Source organism: Tachyglossus aculeatus, chromosome 21 (assembly GCF_015852505.1).
Source record: "Tachyglossus aculeatus isolate mTacAcu1 chromosome 21, mTacAcu1.pri, whole genome shotgun sequence".
In the NCBI taxonomy this organism is placed as follows: Eukaryota; Metazoa; Chordata; class Mammalia; order Monotremata; family Tachyglossidae; genus Tachyglossus; species Tachyglossus aculeatus.
In genome coordinates, this window is record NC_052086.1 from 159,175 (window position 1) to 175,376 (window position 16,202).

The 16,202-nt window shown below is 51.1% G+C and overlaps 1 protein-coding gene across 1 annotated transcript; it reads left to right on the top strand.

The window, feature by feature from the left end:
- The first annotated feature begins 11,559 nt into the window (after positions 1-11,559).
- On the top strand, positions 11,560-13,043 carry LOC119942433 (testis-specific serine/threonine-protein kinase 1-like). Its single transcript, XM_038763246.1, has one exon. It carries the CDS (start codon positions 11,624-11,626, stop codon positions 12,851-12,853), a length of 1,230 nt encoding a protein of 409 aa, XP_038619174.1. The 5' UTR covers positions 11,560-11,623; the 3' UTR covers positions 12,854-13,043.
- Positions 13,044-16,202: the final 3,159 nt, after the last annotated feature.

The following is a 16,202-nucleotide window of genomic DNA, read 5'->3' on the forward strand; positions in this document are numbered from 1 at the left end:
GGCTCAGTAGAAAGAGCCCGGGCTTTGGAGTCAGAGGTCATGGGTTCAAATCCCGACTCCGCCACTCGTCAGTTGTGTGACTTTGTGCAAGTCACTTCACTTCTCTGGGCCTCAGTTACCACATCTGGAAAATGGGGATGAAGACTGTGAGCCCCCCATGGGACAACTTGATTACCTTGTATCCTCCCCAGCGCTTAGAACAGTGCTTTGCACGGAGTAAGTGCTTAATAAATGCTATCATTATTATTATTATTAACTTTTAATAAATGCTATTATTATTATTAAGCGCTTAATAAATGCTATCATTATTATTAAGCTTCTAATAGATGCTATTATTATTATTATTATTAAGTGCTTACTCTGTGCAAAGCACTGTTCTAAGCGCTGGGTAGGTTACAAGGTGATCGGGTTGTCCCTCGGGGGGCTCACAGTCTTCCTCCCCATTTTCCAGATGAGGTCACTGAGGCACAGAGAATAGTAATAATGGCATTTATTAAGCGCTTACTCTGCAAAGCACTGTTCTAAGCGCTGGGGTGGTTACAAGGTGATCAGGTTGCCCCTGGGTGGGGGGCTCACCGTCTTCATCCCCATTTTCCAAATGAGGGAACTGAGGCCCAGAGAAGTGAAGTGACTTGCCCAAAGTCACCCAGCTGACAAGTGGCGGAGTCGGGATTTGAACCCATGGCTTCTGACTCCAAAGCCCGGGCTCTTTCCACTGAGCCACGCACGAGCCCCGCCCCCCACCGCGCCCTCCGATCGGATGGGAAAGAGCCCGGGCTTTGGAGTCAGAGGTCGTGGGTTCAAATCCCGACTTCGCCAATTGTCAGCTGGGTGACTTTGGGCAAGTCACTTCACTACTCTGGGCCTCAGTTCCCCCATCTGTAAAATGGGGATTGACTGTGAGCCCCTTGTGGGATAACCTGATCACCTTGTAACCTCCCCAGTGCTTAGAACAGTGCTTTGCACAGAGTAAGCGCTTAATAAATGCCATTTTTATTATTAGGGCCCGTCTCTATATGTTGCCAACTTGTACTTCCCAAACGCTTAGTACAGTGCTCTGCACACAGTAAGCGCTCAGTAAATACGATTGAATGAATGAATTATTATTATTATTCTCTGTGCCTCAGTTCTCCCATCTGTAAAATGGGGATTGACTGTGAGCCCCTTATGGGACAACCTGATCACCTTGTAACCTCCCCAGCGCTTAGAGCAGTGCTTTGCACAAACTAAGCGCTTAATAAATGCCATCATTATTATTATTATTCTCTGTGCCTCAGTTCCCCCATCTGTAAAATGGGGATTGATGTGAGCCCCTTGTGGGACAACCTGATCACCTTGTAACCTCCCCAGCGCTTAGAACAGTGCTCTGCACATAGTAAGCGCTTAACAAATGCCATCATTATTATCAGGGACCGTCTCTATATGTTGCCAACTTGTACTTCCCAAGCGCTTAGTCCAGTGCTCTGCACACAGTAAGCGCTCAACAAATACGATTGAATGAATGAATTCTTCTTCTTCTTCTTCTTCTTCTTATTATTATTATTATTATTATTATTCTCTGTGCCTCAGTTCCCCCATCTGTAAAATGGGCATTGACTGTGAGCCCCTTGTGGGACAACCTGATCACCTTGTAACCTCCCCAGTGCTTAGAACAGTGCTTTGCACAGAGTAAGCGCTTAATAAATGCCATTTTTATTATTAGGGACCGTCTCTTTATGTTGCCAACTTGTACTTCCCAAGCGCTTAGTACAGTGCTCTGCACACAGTAAGCGCTCAGTAAATACGATTGAATGAATGAATTATTATTATTATTCTCTGTGCCTCAGTTCTCCCATCTGTAAAATGGGGATTGACTGTGAGCCCCTTATGGGACAACCTGATCACCTTGTAACCTCCCCAGCGCTTAGAGCAGTGCTTTGCACAAACTAAGCGCTTAATAAATGCCATCGTTATTATTATTATTCTCTGTGCCTCAGTTCCCCCATCTGTAAAATGGGGATTGATGTGAGCCCCTTGTGGGACAACCTGATCACCTTGTAACCTCCCCAGCGCTTAGAACAGTGCTTTGCACAGAGTAAGTGCTTAAGAAATGCCATTATTATTATTATTATTTTTTGTGCCTCAGTTCCCCCATCTGTAAAATGGGGATTGACTGTGAACCCCTTGTGGGACAACCTGATCACCTTGTAACCTCCCCAGCGCTTAGAACAGTGTTTTGCACATAATAAGTACTTAAGAAATGCCATTATTATTATTATCTGTGCCTCAGTTCCCCCATCTGTAAAATGCGCATTGACTGTGAGCCCCTTGTGGAACAACCTGATCACCTTGTAACCTCCCCAGCGCTTAGAACAGTGCTTTGCACATAGTAAGTGCTTAAGAAATGCCATTATTATTATTATTTTTTGTGTCTCAGTTCCCCTATCTGTAAAATGGGGATTGACTGTGAGCCCCTTGTGGGACAACCTGATCACCTTGTAACCTCCCCAGCGTTTAGAACAGTGCTTTGCACATAGTAAGTGCTTAAGAAATGCTATTATTATTATTATTTTTGTGTGTGTGCGTGTGTGTGTGTGCCTCAGTTCCACCATCTGTAAAATGGGGATTGACTGTGAGCCCCTTGTGGGACAACCTGATCACCTTGTAACCTCCCCAGCGCTTAGAACAGTGCTTTGCACATACTAAGCGCTTAATAAATGCCATCACTATTATTATTCTTTGTGCCTCAGTTCCCCCATCTGTAAAATGGGCATTGACTGTGAGCCCCTTGTGGGACAACCTGATCACCTTGTAACCTCCCCAGCGCTTAGAACAGTGCTTTGCACATAGTAAGCGCTTAATAAATGCCATCACTATTATTATTCTTTGTGCCTCAGTTCCCCCATCTGTAAAATGGGGATTGACTGTGAGCCCCGTGTGGGACAACCTGATCACCTTGTAACCTCTCCAGCGCTTAGAACAGTGCTTTGCACATAGTAAGCGCTTAATAAATGCCATCATTATTATTAGGGACCGTCTCTATATGTTGCCAACTTGTACTTCCCAAGCGCTTAGTCCAGTGCTCTGCACACAGTAAGCGCTCAACAAATACGATTGAATGAATGAATTATTATTATTCTCTGTGCCTCAGTTCCCCCATCTGTAAAATGGGGATTGACTGTGAGCCCCTTGTGGGACAACCTGATCACCTTGTAACCTCCCCAGCGCTTAGAACAGTGCTTTGCACATAGTAGGCGCTTAATACATGCCATCATTATTATTATTATTATGGGAGGGGGATGAGGCTGGGGGCCGGTTTCGGGAGAGAGTTGTCCCGAGCTGGTTAGACGGGCGTGGGAAATTTCCAGTGCGCATGCTCCCCGCCCCGGGACTACAACTCCCATAAGCCCCTGCGGACCGTGAGCCCCGCCCCCCCGCCGAAAGAGGTGAGGCTTAACAATGGCATTTCTTAAGCGCTTACTCTGTGCCAAGCACTGTTCTAAGCGCTGGGGAGGTTACAAGGTGATCAGGTTATCCCACGGGGGACGCACAGTCTTCATCCCCATTTGACAGATGAGGCCCAGAGAAGTGAAGTGACTTGCCCAAAGCCACACAGCTAATTAACAATAATAATAATAATAATAATGTTGGTATTTGATGAGCACTTACTATGTGCAAAGCACTGTTCTAAGCGCTGGGGAGGTTACAAGGTGATCAGGTTGTCCCACGGGGGGCTCACAGTCTTCATCCCCATTTTATAGATGAGGCCCAGAGAAGTGAAGTGACTTGCCCAAAGCCACACAGCTAATTAATAATAATAATAATAATATTGGTATTTGCTAAGCGCTTACTCTGTGGAAAACACTGTTCTAAGCGCTGGGGAGGTTACAAGGTGATCAGGTTGTCCCACGGGGGACGCACAGTCTTCATCCCCATTTTGCAGATGAGGCCCAGAGAAGTGAAGTGACTTGCCCAAAGCCACACAGCTGACAATTAATAATAATAATAATGTTGGTATTTGTTAAGCACTTACTATGTGCAAAGCACTGTTTTAAGCGCTGGGGAGGTTACAAGGTGATCAGGTGTCCCACGGGGGGGCTCACAGTCTTCATCCCCATTTTACAGATGAAGCCCAGAGAAGTGAAGTGACTTGCCCAAAGCCACACAGCTGACAATTAATAATAATAATAATAATAATATTGGTATTTGCTAAGTGCTTACTATGTGCAAAGCACTGTTCTAAGCCCTGGGGAGGTTACAAGGTGATCAGGTTGTCCCACGGGGGGCTCACAGTCTTCAACCCCATTTTACAGATGAGGCCCAGAGAAGTGAAGTGACTTGCCCAAAGCCACACAGCTGACAATTATTAATAATAATAATATTGGTATTTGCTAAGTGCTTACTCATCATCATCATCATCAATCGTATTTACTGAGCACTTACTGTGTGCAGAGCACTGAACTAAGCGCTTGGGAAGTCCAAATTGGCAACATATAGAGGCAGTCCCTACCCAACAGTGGGCTCACAGTCTAAAAGGGGGAGACAGAGAACAAAACCAAACATACTAACAAAATAAAATAAAATAAACTATGTGCAAAGCACTGTTCTAAGCACTGGGGAGGTTACAAGGTGATCAGGTTGTCCCACGGGGGGCTCACATTCTTCATCCCCATTTTACAGATGAGGTGACTGAGGCCCAGAGAAGGGAAGTGACTTGCCCAGAGTCACACAGCTGACAATTGGTGTAGGCAGAATTTGAACCCATGACCGCTGACTCCAAAGCTCGGGCTCTTTCCACTGAGCCACGCTGCTTCCCTGCTGGTCCCCTACAGCTCCCCCTGCTAGGGCCTCCCGGGCCCGGGGTGAGTCGGGCCGGTCCGGGCCTCAGTTTGTCCGACCGGTGCCTGCGGCCTCCAGTCCTCGTCCCAACACCCCCCAGCGACCCCTCCCTATCCCTTGGGGCAGCCTCGGCCCAATCAATCAATCGGTCAATTAATCGATAGTATTTATTGAGTGCTTACTGGGTGTACAGCGCAGTACTAAGTGCTTAGGAGAGTACAAGCCAACAGAGGTGACGATAATAATAATGATGGTATTTATTAAGCACTTACTATGTGCACAGCACTGGTCTAAGCACTGGGGAGGTTACAAGGTGATCAGGTTGTCCCCCGGGGGGCTCACAGTCTTAATTCCCATTTTCCAGATGAGGTAACTGAGGCACGGAGAAGTTAAATGACCTGCCCAGAGTCACACAGCTGACAAGTGGCAGAGCCGGGATTTGAACCCATGACCTCTGACTCCAGAGCCCTCTTTCCACTGAGCCACACTGCTTCCCCTGATAGATAGATACGCTAACTGCCCCTCAACACTAGAGAAGCAGCGTGGCTCAGGGGAAAGAGCCCAGGATTTGAACCCATGACCCCTGACTCCAGAGCCCTTTGTCTTTCCACTGAGCCACGCTGCTTCCCCTGATAGATACGCTAACTGCCCCTCATCGTTAGAGAAGCACCGTGGCTCAGGGGAAAGAGCCCGGGGTCAGAAGTCATGGGTTCAAATCCCCGCTCCGCCAATTGTCAGCTGTGTGACTTTGGGCAAGTCACTTCACTTCTCCGTGCCTCAGTTACCTCATCTGGAAAATGGGAATTGAGACTGTGCACCCCCGGGGGACAACCTGATCACCTTGTAACCGCCCCAGCGCTTAGAACAGTGCTTTGCACAGAGTAAGCGCTGAATAAATGCCATCATTATTATCATCATCATCGGTGCTATTTATTGAGCACTTACTGTGTGCGGGGGACGGAGATGGTAGATACATTCCCTACCCACAGGATCTTACACTGTACAGGGGGTAACAAACATGAATATAAAGAGTAATTTGCAACCAATCAATCAATCAATCATATTTATTGAGCGCTTACTATGTGCAGAGCACTGTACTAAGCGCTTGGGAAATACAAATTGGCAACATATAGAGACAGTCCCTACCCAACATTGGGCTCACAGTCTAAAAGGTACGCAGATAGGTAGGCAAGTAGTGTGAGGCTCCGGGGGGGGGGGAATGCCAAGTGCCCAAAGGTACAGATCCAAAAGCATAGATGAGAGGGGAGGGGAGTAAGAAAAAAAAGAGTAAAAGTAAGAAAAAAGAGAAATAAGAAAAAATAAAAAATCAGGGAAGGCCTCTGGGAGGAGATGTGACCTTAATAAGGCTTTCAAGGTGGGGAGAATGGTGGTCTGGAATATATGAGAAGCAACGTGGCTCGGTGGAAAGAGCCTGGGCTTTGGAGTCAGAGGCCATGGGTTCAAATCCCGGCTCCGCCGCTTGTCAGCTGTGTGACTTTGGGCAAGTCACTTCACTTCCCTGGGCCTCAGTTCCCTCGTCTGTCAAATGGGGATTAAACTGTGAGCCCCCCTGTGGGACAACCTGATCGCCTTGTAACCTCCTCAGCGCTTAGACCAGTGCCTTGCACATAGTGAGCGCTTAATAGATGCCATCATTATTATTATTATATGGAGGGGGAGGGAAAGGGGTCAGCAGTGCGACAAGATTGGGGCGCAGCGAGCAGGTAAGTGCACATTTAACTGTAGTAGGGGCTCTCATCCCTGTGCTGTCCTGTCGTCGACTCCCGGCCGACGTCCTTTCCCTGGACTGGAATGCCCTCCCTCCGCACATCCGCCAAACTAGCTCTCTTCCTCCCTTCAAGGCCCTGCTGAGAGCTCACCTCCTCCAGGAGGCCTTCCCAGACTGAGCCCCTTCTTTCCTCTCCCCCTCGTCCCCCTCTCCATCCCCCCGTCTTGCCTCCTTCCCTTCCCCACAGCACCTGTATATATGTATATATGGTTGTACATATTTATTACTCTATTTATTTATTTATTTATTTATTTATTTTACTTGTACATTTCTATCCTACTTATTTTATTTTGTTGGTATGTTTGGTTCTGTTCTCTGTCTCCCCCTTTTAGACTGTGAGCCCACTGTTGGGTAGGGACTGTCTCTATGTGATGCCAATTTGTACTTCCCAAGCGCTTAGTACAGTGCTCTGCACATAGTAAGCGCTCAATAAATACGATTGATTGATTGATTGATTGATTGATTTCTTCCTCCCTTCAAAGCCCTACTGAGAGCTCACCTCCTCCAGGAGGCCTTCCCACACTGAAGCCCCCTTTTTCCTCTCCTCCTCCTCCTCCCCACCCCATCACTCCCCTTCCCTCCCTCTGCCCTTCCCCTCCCCGCAGCTCCAGTGTATATTTGTACATATTTTTACTCTGATTAATGATTCAATCGTATTTATTGAGCACTTACTGTGTGCAGAGCACTGTACTAAGCGCTTGGGAAGTTCCAATCGGCAACAGAGACGGTCCCTACCCGACGACGGGCTCACAGTCTAGAAGGGGGAGACAGACAACAAAACAGAACAAGTGGACAGGTGTCAATACCATCAGAATAAATAGAATTATAGCTATATACACATCATTGTGTATGTGTTGCCAGCTTGTACTTCCCAAGCGCTTAGTACAGTGCTCCGCACACAGTAAGCGCTCAATAAATACGATTGAATGAATGAATCACTGAGGTAAAGGAGGAGGGCGTGAGGTGATTGAGTGTTTGAAAGCCAATGGTAAGGTCTTTCTGTTTGATGGGGAGGTGGATGGGAAACCACTGGAGGGTCTTGAGGACTTAACACTTTTTTAGAAAAATAATCTGGGCAGCAGCATCATCAACATCATCAATCGTATTTATTGAGCGCTTACTATGTGCAGAGCGCTGTACTAAGCGCTTGGGAAGTACAAATTGGCAACAGCAGAGTGAAGTATGGACGGAGTGGGGAGAAGGAAGGTCAGTGAGGAGGAAGATGCAGTAATTGAGGATAAGAGAAGCAGCGTGGCTCAGTGGTAAGAGCCGGGGCTTTGGAGTCAGAGGTCATGGGTTCAAGTCCCTGCTCTGCCAATTGTCAGCTGTGTGACTCTGGGCAACTCACTTAACTTCTCTGTGCCTCAGTTACCTCATCTGGAAAATGGGGATTAAGACGGTGAGCCCCACGTGGGACAACCTGATCACCTTGTATCCCCCCCAGCGCTTATAACAGTGCTTTGCACATAGTAAGCACTTAACAAATACCATCATTATTACTATAAGTCTGTAAGCCCCTTATTACTATAAGACTGTAAGCCCCATGTGGGACAATTTGATTACCTTGTATCCACCCCAGCGCTTAGAACAGTGCTTGGCACATAGTAAGCGCTTAACAAATACCAACATTATTATTATTATTATTATTATAAGTGCTTGGATCAGCATAGTAGCAGTTTGGATGGAGACAAAAGGGTGGAGATACCACATTTATCTCGAGTGGAAAGACTCGGGCCCCTCCAGACGGCCCAGGCCGAGGCTCAGGGCCCGAGAGAGGGAGCAGCCATGCCCCAAACCTCGGAATTGTCCGCTTCCTTCTGAGATGGGCCCATCCTCCCCGCTCCATAGCCGTAATTTAGTTATATATCTGTAACTTATTGATGTATATTAATGTCTGTCTCCCTCTAGACTGTGAGCTCACTGTGGGCAGGGAATGGGTCTACCAACCGTTGCACCGTTCCCTCCCAGGTGTTTAGTTTCAGTGCTCCGCATACAGTAAGCACTAGACTGTGAGCCCACTGTTGGGTAGGGACTGTCTCTATATGTTGCCAATTTGTACTTCCCAAGCGCTTAGTACAGTGCTCTGCACATAGAAAGCGCTCAATAAATACGATTGATGATGATGATAAACATGACTGATCGATTGACTGATGACCACACCGAACCCAAGACACCCTCTCCGGCCTTCACTACCACAACTGCTTCCTCGCTGGCCTCCCTGCCTCCCGTCTCTTCCCTCTCCAGTACGTGAGAAGCAGCGCGGCTCACTGGAAGGAGCCCGGGCTTCGGAGTCAGAGGTCACGGGTTCAAATCCCGGCTCTGCCAATTGTCAGCTGTATGACTTCGGGCAAGTCACTTGACTTCTCTGGGCCTCGGTTACCTCATCTGTAAAATGGGGATTAAGACTGTGAGCCCCCAGTGGGACAACCTGGTCACCTTGTAACCACCCTGGCGCTTAGAACAGTGCTTTGCACGTAGTAAGCGCTTAATAAATGCCATCATTATTATTATTATACTTCATTCAGCTGCCCAGATCATTCTTCTAAAAAAAGTTCGGTCCGTGTCTCCACACTTCTCAAGAACGTCCAAAGGCTGCCGCGCATCAAACAGAAACTCCTACCCATTGGCTTTAAAACACTCAATCAGCTTTCCCCATCTTACCTCACATCTCCAATCTCTTGCTAAAGCAAAGCCCACACACAGCCTGCTTTCTGTAGTGCCCGCTTACTCATCATGCCCTGATCAATCATTCAATCATATTTATTGAGCACTCACTATGTTTGGAGTACTGTACTAAGAACAATACATCCAAGCCAGTAGACCCGTCCCCTGCCCAAAATGAACCGGCCCCATCTTGTCTATCGTGCCGCTGACCCCTATCCTCCCCGTAGTTTGAAAATCCCTCCCTATTTATGCCAGACCACCACTCTCCCCACCTTCAAAGCATTGTCACCTCTCCTCCAAGACATTTTCCCAGAATGATCCCTTTTTCCCGACTCACTCTCCCTTCTGTGTCGTCGATGCACATGGATCTGTGACCTTCAGCGTTTGATATAAGCCCCACCCTCAACCCCACAGCATTTACGTATGTATCTTTAAATTAAATCTCATAAATGATTTATATTAACGTCTGTCTCCCCCTCTAGACTGTCAGCTCGTTACGGGCAGGGAACATGCCCGCTAACTTTGTTGTGCTGTACTCTTCCAAGTGTTTAGTACGGTGCTAAGTGAAATCTCATAAATTACTTATTTATATTAATGTCTGTCTCCCCCTCTCGACTGTCAGCTCGTTACGGGCAGGGAACGTGCCCGCTAGCTTTGTAGTGCTGTACCTCTTCCAAGTGTTTAGTACAGTGCTAAATTAAATCTCATAAATTATTTATATTAACATCTGTCTCCCCCTCTAGACTGTCAGCTCGTTACAGGCAGGGAACGTGCCCGCTAGCTTTGTTGTGCTGTACCTCTTCCAAGTGTTTAGTACGGTGCTAAATTAAATCTCATAAATTTCTTATTTATATTAATGTCTGTCTCCCCCTCTAGACTGTCAGCTCGTTACGGGCAGGGAACATGCCCGCTAACTTTGTTGTGCTGTACTCTTCCAAGTGTTTAGCACAGTGCTAAGTGAAATCTCATAAATTTCTTATTTATATTAATGTCTGTCTCCCCCTCTAGACTGTCAGCTCGTTACGGGCAGGGAACGTGCCCGCTAGCTTTGTTGTGCTATACTCTTCCAAGTGTTTAGTACAGTGCTAAGTGAAATCTCATAAATTTCTTATTTATATTAATGTCTGTCTCCCCCTCTAGACTGTCAGCTCGTTACGGGCAGGGAACGTGCCCGCTAGCTTTGTTGTGCTGTACTCTTCCAAGTGTTTAGTACAGTGCTAAGTGAAATCTCATAAATTTCTTATTTATATTAATGTCTGTCTCCCCCTCTAGACTGTCAGCTCGTTATGGGCAGGGAATGTGCCCGCTAGCTTTGTTGTGCTGTACTCTTCCAAGTGTTTAGTACAGTGCTCTGCACAAAGTAAATGCTCAATCAACAGCACTGACGGATTGACGGAGCTTTGGCTAGGGGATCTGGGGTTCCCTGCATTCCCAGGTGTTGGGGGCGTTCCTTCGCGGCAGTCTGGCCTGACTGCTCAATTCTGCTCAGCCTGGGGCCCCAACCCGGCCTGAGAACTTCCAAGTGGGCCTAGAAAGACTCAAAATGTGGTGTTTCTCCCAAACTAGACTGAGTGGACCGACGGTGTTTCTGCCCGTCCCCTTCCCCTCCCATCTCGACCTAACCCGGCACTTAGAATACGATCCTGAACATGGATCAACTCCGGGCAGCACCGGAGTTGAATGCCTGGGCCAAACTCCGCTCTGGGGATGCCACCGACACGCTTCCAGCCCTCGGCGGGGAAGGAGGGGAAGGGTCCCCAGCACTGCTACGAGGATCCTCCGCGGCCCGGGGGGCCTGGGCAAAGGCTGCCATCGACCCCCTGGCCTCCCAATCCGAGTGGGGCCTCGAGGACGGTTTAACGAGAAAGACTAATTCAAACGGAGAGACTCCGTCCAGACCACAGGCTGAGCCCAAGGACTCCTCCAGACCGTCCTGGACAAGGCTCAGGGATCAGGACCGGGAGAGAGAGCGGGCAAGACTCAAACCTTGGAACGGTACGCTTCCTCCGGAGCGAGACGGACCCCTGGGACCGGAACGACCGAGCTCTTGGGCCTGTTCTCCCTGCTCCGGTGGGCAGCCGGCGGACCCCTCGCTTCCCGGAGAGAGTGGAACCCCTTCCCCCTTTCCCCCGGCCCGCTCCACCCCCACCTCCAGGCCCGCCCCGCAGCCTCGTTTGTGACTTCATGCTCTGAAGTCACGCTCGAGACAATGGTGAGCGTTCCACGGGCATCAGCCTTGGCCCCCAGCCCCCTCGGATGGCGCTCCCCCGGGGCAGACAGGAACCCGGCCGGCCCGCGCGGGGCGGCCACGTAGAGGGCCGCGTCGGAGGCGCTCGCTGACGCTCGGGCGCCATGGACGACGCCGCGGTCCTCAAACGACGAGGCTACATCATGGGCATCAACTTGGGGGAGGGCTCCTACGCCAAAGTGAAATCCGCCTACTCCGAGCGCCTCAAGTTCAACGTGGCGGTGAAGATCATCGACCGCAGGAAAGCACCCACCGACTTCCTGGAGAAATTCCTGCCCCGGGAGATCGAGATCCTGGCCATGCTTAACCACCGCTCCATCATCAAGACCTACGAGATCTTCGAGACGTCGGACGGCAAGGTCTACATCGTCATGGAGCTGGGCGTGCAGGGCGACCTGCTGGAGTTCATCAAGGGCCGCGGGGCCCTGCACGAGGATGACGCCCGCAAGAAGTTCCACCAGCTCTCGTCGGCCATCAAGTACTGCCACGACCTGGACGTGGTCCACCGCGACCTCAAGTGCGAGAACCTCCTCCTCGACAAGGACTTCAACGTCAAGCTGTCCGACTTCGGCTTCTCCAAGCGCTGCCACCGCGACGACGCCGGGAAGCTCCTGCTCAGCAAGACGTTCTGCGGGTCGGCGGCCTACGCGGCGCCCGAGGTGCTGCAGGGCATCCCCTACCAGCCCAAGGTGTACGACATCTGGAGCCTGGGCGTCATCCTGTACATCATGGTGTGCGGCTCCATGCCCTACGACGACTCCAACATCAAGCGCATGCTGCGCGTCCAGAAGGAGCACCGGGTCCACTTCCCGAGGTCCAAGCACCTGACCAGCGAGTGCAAGGACCTCATCTACCGCATGCTGCAGCCCGACGTGCACCGGCGGCTGCGGATCGACGACATCCTCGGCCACTGCTGGCTGCAGCCCGTGCAGCCCGTGCAGCCCGCCAAGCCCGCCGCCCTGTCCGCCACGGCCCTGCCCAAGGACGGCGAGACCTCCCGGGGCCCACTGGACCAGCTCCGGCTGCCGGAGGTCAGCGTGCATAAGTCCCCTAGCAAGCTGGAGAGCATGGTGGGGTCGGCGTCCGCGGACCAAGAGAGAATCGCTAGGGAGGCCACGGCGAGCCGGGAGACGGCGGCGGCGGCGGCGTCTCAAGAGACGGCAGCCCAGAAGACGGTGGCCCAAGAGGCGGCGGCGGCGGCATCCCGGCCCTTGGAGATTCCGGGCTCCTGTAAGCTACAGCCTGAGACCCCCAAGAGGGACAGCCACTCGTTGCCCAGGGTGCCCAAAGACCCCCGGGAGCCCAGTGACCCACCGCCGCCGCCGGGCCCCTGAGCCCCCGAACGGAGCCGGGCTGGCCCCGCCCCGCCGGACCAGCCCCTCCGGGTGCCGCGGGGGCTCAGGGTCCGCGAGTCACAGCTATTTTTGTCCCCCCTTTCTCGCGTCCCTCCCTTCCCCTCGGGTGAGAGCCTACGGCCCAACAATAAAGCAGGAACTCGGAGCACAGAGAGGGCTGACGACTTGACGCCTGTCCACGTGTTTCGTTTTGGCGTCTGTCGCCCCTCGGCAGGGGCCGTCTCTATATGTTGCCAACTCGGACTTACCAAGCGCTTAGTACAGTCCTCTGCATACAGTAAGCGCTCAATAAATACGACTGAATGAATGAGGGCTGAGTGTAGAGCGAGAGGGCACCCGAGACTCCGTCCCGATCAGACCGGGCCGGGCCCACACCAGGGCGTGCCCACCCTAGGACCTCCCCGGAGCGGAGCCAGAGTCGGGGGGCTTCTGGGGAATCTCCGCGTTTGGCCACCTCACCCCACCCACTCGCCGCCCGGGTCGTCTTCCCCGGCTATCCTGGGTGCCCAGGCCAACCTACTATCAATCAATCAATCATTTTTATTGAGCGCTTACTATGTGCAGAGCACTGTGCTAAGCGCTTGGGAAGTACAAATTGGCAACATATAGAGACAGTCCCTACCCAACATTGGGCTCACAGTCTAAAAGGTACGCAGATAGGTACGCAAGTAGTGTGAGGCTACTTCCCAAGCGCTTAGTACAGTGCTCTGCACATAGTAAGCGCTCAATAAATACGATTGATTGATTGATTGATTGATTGAGGCTCCAGGGTGGGGGGAATGCCAAGTGCCCAAAGGTACAGATCCAAGAGCATAGATGAGAGGGGAGGGGAGTAAGAAAAAAAAGAGTAAAAGTAAGAAAAAAGAGAAATAAGAAAAAATAAAAAATCAGGGAAGGCCTCTGGGAGGAGATGTGACTTTACTAAGGCTTTCAAGGTGGGGAGAATGGTGGTCTGGAATATATGAGAAGCAACGTGGCTCGGTGGAAAGAGCCCGGGCTTTGGAGTCGGAGGCCATGGGTTCAAATCCCAGCTCCGCCTACTAGTCCCCGCTGCTCCTCTTCGGGCTGGCCAGTACGGAGCAAGGCCCCTTGGTGGACACAGTCGGCCCCGTTTCTCAGGAGGGGAAACTGAGGGCCAGAGAGGAACCTGCCTGGATGGAATCGCCCCCTCCCTGCACCCTTCCTCGCCCATCCTGAAAGGGACCGAGGCCTCCGGCGGCTGCCAAGGCCACCCCCATCCCTTTCCCCGAGGGGAACCCCATCACCCCCAAGGCCGGGTTCTGCTCGTTCGTGGCCCGTTCTGAGAGCGGGGTGTACTTCGAGCCGCGGCCCGCGGAGCACTGAACCCTAATATTAGACCACCCCGGGTGGGGTGGAGGCGGAAGGTGCCCGCCAGTCGGGCTGACCGCGCCTCTGGCCGTGGGAATTTCTGGAACCCGCCTCCTCCACCTCCACAGAGCAGCTTGGTGGACGGAGCACAGACCTGGGAATCAGAAGGACCCGAGTTCTAATCCCGATTCCGCCGTAGGTCTGCTGTGTGACCTCGGGCAAGTAACAATAACAATAATTATATTTGTTAAGCACTTACTATGTGCCGGGAATCGAGTTGGACCCAGTCTCAATCTCCATTTTACAGATGAGGGAACTGAGGCACAGAGAAGTGAAGTGACTTGCCCAAGGCCACACAACTGACAAGAGGCCTAGTCAGGATTAGAACCCATAACCTTCTTACCCCCAAGGCCGTACTCTTGGAGCTACACCGTGCTACTTCTCTACAATGCAGAGCACTGTACTGAGCACTTGGGTGAGAACCATAGTCCTCGGGATCGTGGCTCAGTGGAAAGAGCCCGGGCTTCAGAGCCAGAAGCCATGGGTTCAAATCCCAGCTCCGCCACTTGTCAGCTGTGTGACTTTGGGCAAGTCACTTCACTTCTCCGTGCCTCAGTTACCTCATCTGGAAAATGGGGATTCAATGTGAGCCCCCAGTGGGACAACCTGATCACCTTGTAACCTCCCCAGCGCTGAGAACAGTGCTTTGCACATAGTAAGCACTTAATAAATGCCATCATTATTATTATTATTATTGGAAGTCAGAGGTCGTGGGTTCTAATCCCGGCTCCACCACGTCTGCTGTGTGACCTTGGGCAAGTCACTTAACTTCTCTGAGCCTCAGTTACCTCATCTGTAAAACGGGGATTAAGACCGTGAGCCCCAAGTGGGACAACCTGATCACCCTGTATCCCCCCCAGCGCTTAGAACAGTGCTTCGCACATAGTAAGCGCTTAATAAATGCCATCATCATCATTATCATCACCCTGTCTCCCCCCCAGTGCTTAGAACAGTGCTTCGCACATAGTAAGCGCTTAACAAATGCCATCATTATTACAAATTATAGATCAGCCAACAAATGGTATTTATTGAGAGCTATGTGCAGTCCTCTACACTATAGGCTTCTTTTGGGCAGGGAATGGGTCTGTCCATTGTGCTACTGTATTCCCCCAAGCGTTTAGCACAGTGCTCTTCTCACAGTAAGCGCTCCACAAATATGATTGACTGCAGAGCACTGTACTCAGTTCTTGGGAGAGTTCAAAAAAATGTTCCATTTCAGGAATAGCCGGCCAACGTTTAAACCCCCAATACACCCCCATAAAAAGCTTCCCATGTACTCCGTAAAGTTTTACACACCCCTTAGCAAAATTAAACACACGCACACCCCATTAGGCAACCTCTCTTCGACGACGTCACGGCCTCAGTTACCTCCCCGCCTCCTTAAAATAAGACAGAAAGTAACTGACCTCACTTCTCCGGGCCTCAGTTCCCCCATCTGGAAAATAGGGATTGAGTGTGAGCCCCACGGGGCATAGGGACTGTGCCCAACGTGATTAACTTGCATCTACCCCAGCACCTGGAACAGTGTTTGGCACATAGTAAGTGCTTAACAAGTACCGTAATTATAATTGACATTATTAGGCCCGGTTCCTGGCGATTCTCCCGCTCTCTCTGTCCTTTTGAACAGCTCTGGTGCTCCCTTCTTCCCCAGCCTCCTGCCACAGCCCCTTAACTCCGTCTCCAGGTCCCCGATCTCCCTGCCACTTGTCCCCTTGACCCTCTAGGCCGGCGGCTCTGGGCCCGTGGGGAAGAAAATGAGGAAATGCCCGTCGGCCTGGGAGAAAGGAGGAGTGGGGACGGAGGGATGGCGTGGGGCCAGAGAAAGGATGAGGGGGCACAGAGGAGAGGAAGGAGGCAAACGGCCTGTCCAGGGGTCCCGGCAGATCGCGGCCTTCCAGAACCACAAGTGGCCCTGGGCCACCTGGGGGGAGCGAGCCTT

What these genes read in the sequence shown, in the direction of transcription:
- LOC119942433 (XM_038763246.1), top strand. Translation starts at nt 11,624, where the DNA reads ATGGACGACGCCGCGGTCCTCAAACGACGAGGCTACATCATGGGCATC.